The sequence below is a fragment of the Penaeus japonicus genome, unplaced genomic scaffold (assembly GCF_977035675.1).
Source record: "Penaeus japonicus unplaced genomic scaffold, GWHDUDI00000001_assembly GWHDUDI00000004, whole genome shotgun sequence".
Lineage (NCBI taxonomy): Eukaryota > Metazoa > Arthropoda > Malacostraca > Decapoda > Penaeidae > Penaeus > Penaeus japonicus.
Window position 1 is genome coordinate 10,236,529 of NW_028234406.1, and position 5,000 is coordinate 10,241,528.

The following is a 5,000-nucleotide window of genomic DNA, read 5'->3' on the forward strand; positions in this document are numbered from 1 at the left end:
CCGCTTCGCACACAAACGCGTTATAAAATCAGTGTTGCCACCCTCTTGATATTAGTACATTCTCCGTTAATCAACAATGCACACATAAAAAAGCCAGATACATGTAAAGACTGACACAGAGGCGTATGACTGGACACCAAAACACGCAGCAGGTGAGAAAGAGGGAGATTGTGAAAAGATAAGAGAGCAGCATAGTCATTTAGCCGAGTCATCGCATGTCACAAAACTTCTCAAAAGAACCAAACTTTCACATGCATTCTTGTGCAAGAACAGGACCGCGAACAAGCATCAGTGCACGCACACACACACGCGCGCACACACACACACACACAAACACACACACACACACACACACATACATACAATCTCCCAACACACACACACACACACACACACACACACACACACACACACACACACACACACACACACACACACACACACACACACACACACACACACACACACACACATACATACAATCTCCCAACACACACACACACACACACACACACACACACACACACAATCTCCCAACACACCCAAGAGCACGAAACCCGCATAACGCACCTCTCGCTCCTGTCCCTTGGGGGCGGCCGCGGCAGGCGACCCGGCCATCGTGCCTTCCGGAAGAGCTGTTAGCAGGTCGTTGAAGTCTTGCCGGATGGAAGAGACCTGCGGGAGGGAGAATGAGGTTGTACAACAGAGGAAGGCTATGGTGGCATCGCTCAAGAAAAGCGATGCGGGTGATTACGAAATGGAAAAGTATAGACATGAAGATATACAAAAAAAATCGATCATGGGGAGAACATAATGACAGTAAATTTATTAAAAAAAAAAAAAAAAATCACATCGGCAAATGGAACTCTTAACTCAAGTCACAGATTAGGCTACGATTACTACTACTATTACTACTACTACTACTACTCCTACCACAACAACAGAAATTTGTACTTTTACTTGTACTTTTGCTGCTACAACAGCTATTATAATATCAGCAACTAATGATGATGATGATGATGATGATGGTGATGATGATGATGATGATGGTGGTGATGGTGATGGTGATGATGGTGATGATGATGATGATGATGGTGATGATGATGGTGATGGTGATGGGGATGGTGATGATGATGTGATGATGATGATGATGGTGATGATGATGGTGATGGTGATGATGATGATTATGATGATATCAACAACAACAGCACAAGCGCTGGCATCACCCCGACGAGGTAACCCGACCGCGGTGACGCCAGGTGGCACGGAATGGGAGAGACGGGCTAAGAGGAATAAGAGTGAGAGAGAAGAAGAGAAAGGTAAATAAACAAAAACAAATACTAACAGAAACGACGAAAAAAAAATGACCAAGAGAAAACAATAAACGAAAGACAAAAAGCGGAACTAATCAAGCTGCCAACTCACGCACCCCCCCCACCCACACACACACCCCCACCCCACCCCACCCCGCCCACGCGACGTGCCAGGTGACGAGCACATGGCCACCCACGCACCCCGGGCGCCGCCGCCACCGATACCCACCCGTGACAGCTGTCGGGGCTGCGTCACGGCGTCGCGCGGTGTCATGTCACATCTTAGAAGGACACAGGAAGGACAAGCTGACATTCAAGCTCCAAGCCAAGCCGAGGGAACCATCACCCAGGTGACGATAATAGCGATGACGACAGCGATAACGAGCTTATCATCACCAACGGCGGCCGGCACTCGCCATCTGCCTCGCCTTGAGGGGGACGCGAAGCGCACTCGCGCCGCGCGCCGTCTCCAGCATGGGGGGGGGGGGGGGAAGAGTGAGTGAGAGAGAGAGAGAGAGAGAGAGAGAGAAAAAGAGAGAGAGGGAGAGAGAGAGAGAGGGAGGGAGAGAGAGGGAGGGAGAGAGAGAGAGAAGAGAGAGAGGAGAGGAAAGAGAGAAAGAGAAGAGAGAGAGAGATGAGGGGGGAGAAGACTGAGAGGAAGATAGTGAGCTGGAGAGAGAGAGAGAGAGAGAAGAAAAGAAAAATAAATCCGCGTCCCCTGTTCGCCACTAATCTCGGCTCAGCGGCCAGGCGGCGATCGCTTTTCTTTTCCCTTCAGTTTTTCTTTTCCTTTAAGTCGCATGACCACATGGATTTATACACACACACACACACACACACACACACACACACACACACACATACACACACGCGCGCGCGCGCGCACGCACACCAGAGAGGGAGGGGGAGAGGGAGAGAGTGTGAGAGAGAAAGAGAAAGAGAAAGAGAAAGAGAGAGAGAGAGGGGAGATGAGAGATGGAGGATAGATCCGGAGGGTTTGTGTGAGAAGAGATCGACTGGCAGAAGAAAGAGAGAGTTGAGGGAGGGGGGAGAGAGAGAGAGAGAGAGAGAGAGAGAGATTAAATAACCAATGACTTAAATATTTAGAGGAGGTGGGAGCCCTCCTAAGAACAGCAGCAGCTGCCCCTGTCCAGGAAGAAGTCAAAACGGGCTCGGGCGGAGAGAAGGACCATGGAGATTTCAACTCTCCTTAGGAAGTCATCCACTTCCTGACACAGATAAATTACTACACGGAGAGGGTCCACGGGGTGCTTCTAAAAGTGATTCCATAGTTTAATGAGATAAATCACAGTCGATTTTTTGCTGAATACTTCTCTAAAGAGGGAGACATCGGTCGAGATGATCCGATGAATGAGGAATACTAGGATTTATTGATGAGGCTTCGGGTAATAGATCCCAATATATTAAAGCTTTTCGAGGGTTTTCACCTCGGCGTTTATTCTTTTGTTGTTGTTTTTTTCTTTTTTCTTTTTCCTCCATAAAGCTACTTGGCACATACTGTTGTTGTTTTTCTAATATCCTGCGCGTTTCAGTATTTTTGCGGTCGTGTCTTGGGGCGAAACTCCAGTTTCTCTCACTGTGTCCAGCGGTTCGCGTTCGAGTGGTTGTTTGGTTTCCTACTTTCATTTTTGCATTTTTATTTTCGTGTGCATGCAACATGGTCGTTCTACTGTATCTTCAGTTGAAGTTTGTTGCAATCTAAAAAAAAAAATAGAATAGTCACGCCGAGCGGTCTTGAAGCGCCCCGTAATCACGTCATCAGTCCCGACAACCGTATCAAGACTTGCTCGAAATTTCCCTAATAATCACGAGGAGGGAGGAGGCAGGACGCGGCGCCCACCGTGCGGTTGGCGACTCAATGTTCCCAAATGAGGTGACGCGGACGCATTCTTCTTCTCTCTCTCTCTCTCTCTCTCTCTTGTGTTCACCTATTATTCCGCCTCCTTTATTCCGTTCCTTCTGACCACCTTTTATCCCCCCTTCTCTTACAGAGTTGCCTGAGAGGAATTCTTAGCATCAGATCGAGGTAATCTGCCCCGCCTAATGACTCGGAATGGATGACCTGGATGCATCGAATCACTCACCCAATCACACCAGAAACCTGCGTCGACCAGAGAAAATAACGAGACTGGGGCGGCGGAAACCCCCCAGTTCTCCCGCTCACGAGGGTCGCTTGGGCTCGGACCGGCCTCTGGGGTGCCTCTCTTTCTGCCTCTTTTCCGCCTCTTGTTCTCTCTTCATCCGTATTCCGAGGCTGGGCAGGAATTCCTTTGGCAGCGCACACAAGTGAACGGCCAGGTAGCCCGCCGCCCAAGGAGAGACCATCAATCTGATATAAAAGGAGACGACCATGTTGCTCCCTCGACGGAGAGTCCTCTATCGGCGACGTTAAACTTTTTTTTAAAAAGACTCGGCACCACAAAAGATTCAGTTATAACAAAACCAGTGAAAAAATATGTAACCATATAGAACCGAGAAGAAGAAAACACAAAGACGCGTTCAGTGTTTCATCGAACAATTATAATCCACATCCTCCCCGTCTGTCAAAATGCATTACGTATCTGCTTGCAAATCCCACCGATAGGACTCGTGAGAATAAATAACGGAAGGATACTCTTACATACTACGTAACTACACCGTACTTCGCTAAACATCCAAATTATGCAACATTTAAGTAACTGATGGCAGTAAATGCAGGCTACAGGAAGTCGCCAATATCTTTCCAAATTGCATAAAGACGTTAACATGTATGATCACCCGAGGTTTCCGACCATAAGGGATATTCCAGGGTGTTCCGCCTCGAATAAGACATGTGTTACAAGGAAAGGGTTAAATTTGTCGCATCGTAATCAACTTTTTTTAACATCACCCCATTTCCTTCCTCTCCTTCCCTCCCTCTCCCTCTCTCTCTCTCTCTCTCTCTCTCTCTCTCTCTCTCTCTCTCTCTCTCTCTCTCTCTCTCTCTTGTGTTCACCTATTATTCCGCCTCCTTTATTCCGTTCCTTCTGACCACCTTTTATCCCCCCTTCTCTTACAGAGTTGCCTGAGAGGAATTCTTAGCATCAGATCGAGGTAATCTTCCCCGCCTAATGACTCGGAATGGATGGCCTGGATCGGCATCGAATCACTCACTCAATCACACCAGAAACCTGCGTCGACCAGGGAAAATAACGAGACTGGGGCGGCGGAAACCCCCCAGTTCTCCCGCTCACGAGGGTCGCTTGGGCTCGGACCGGCCTCTGGGGTGCCTCTCTTTCTGCCTCTTTTCCGCCTCTTGTTCTCTCTTCATCCGTATTCCGAGGCTGGGCAGGAATTCCTTTGGCAGCGCACACAAGTGAACGGCCAGGTAGCCCGCCGCCCAAGGAGAGACCATCAATCTGATATAAAAGGAGATGGCCATGTTGCTCCCTCGACCGAGAGTCCTCTAGCGGCGACGTTAAACTTTAAAAAAAAAGACTCGGCACCACAAAAGATTCAGTTATAACAAAACCAGTGAAAAAATATGTAACCATATAGAACCGAGAAGAAGAAAACACAAAGACGCGTTTAGTGTTTCATCGAACAATTATAATCCACATCCTCCCCGTCTGTCAAAATGCATTACGTATCTGCTTGCAAATCCCACCGATAGGACTCGTGAGAATAAATAACGGAAGGATACTCTTA

The 5,000-nt window shown here is 48.1% G+C and overlaps 1 protein-coding gene across 1 annotated transcript in view; it reads right to left on the bottom strand.

Moving 5' to 3' along the window:
- Positions 1–5,000, bottom strand: part of LOC122255225 (uncharacterized) — a 41,698-nt gene that overhangs the window by 5,399 nt on the left and 31,299 nt on the right. The window contains exon 4 of the mRNA XM_086535772.1: positions 514–675. Within this exon, the coding sequence (XP_086391898.1) occupies positions 514–675 (162 nt within the window). The remainder of the gene's footprint in view (positions 1–513; positions 676–5,000) is intronic.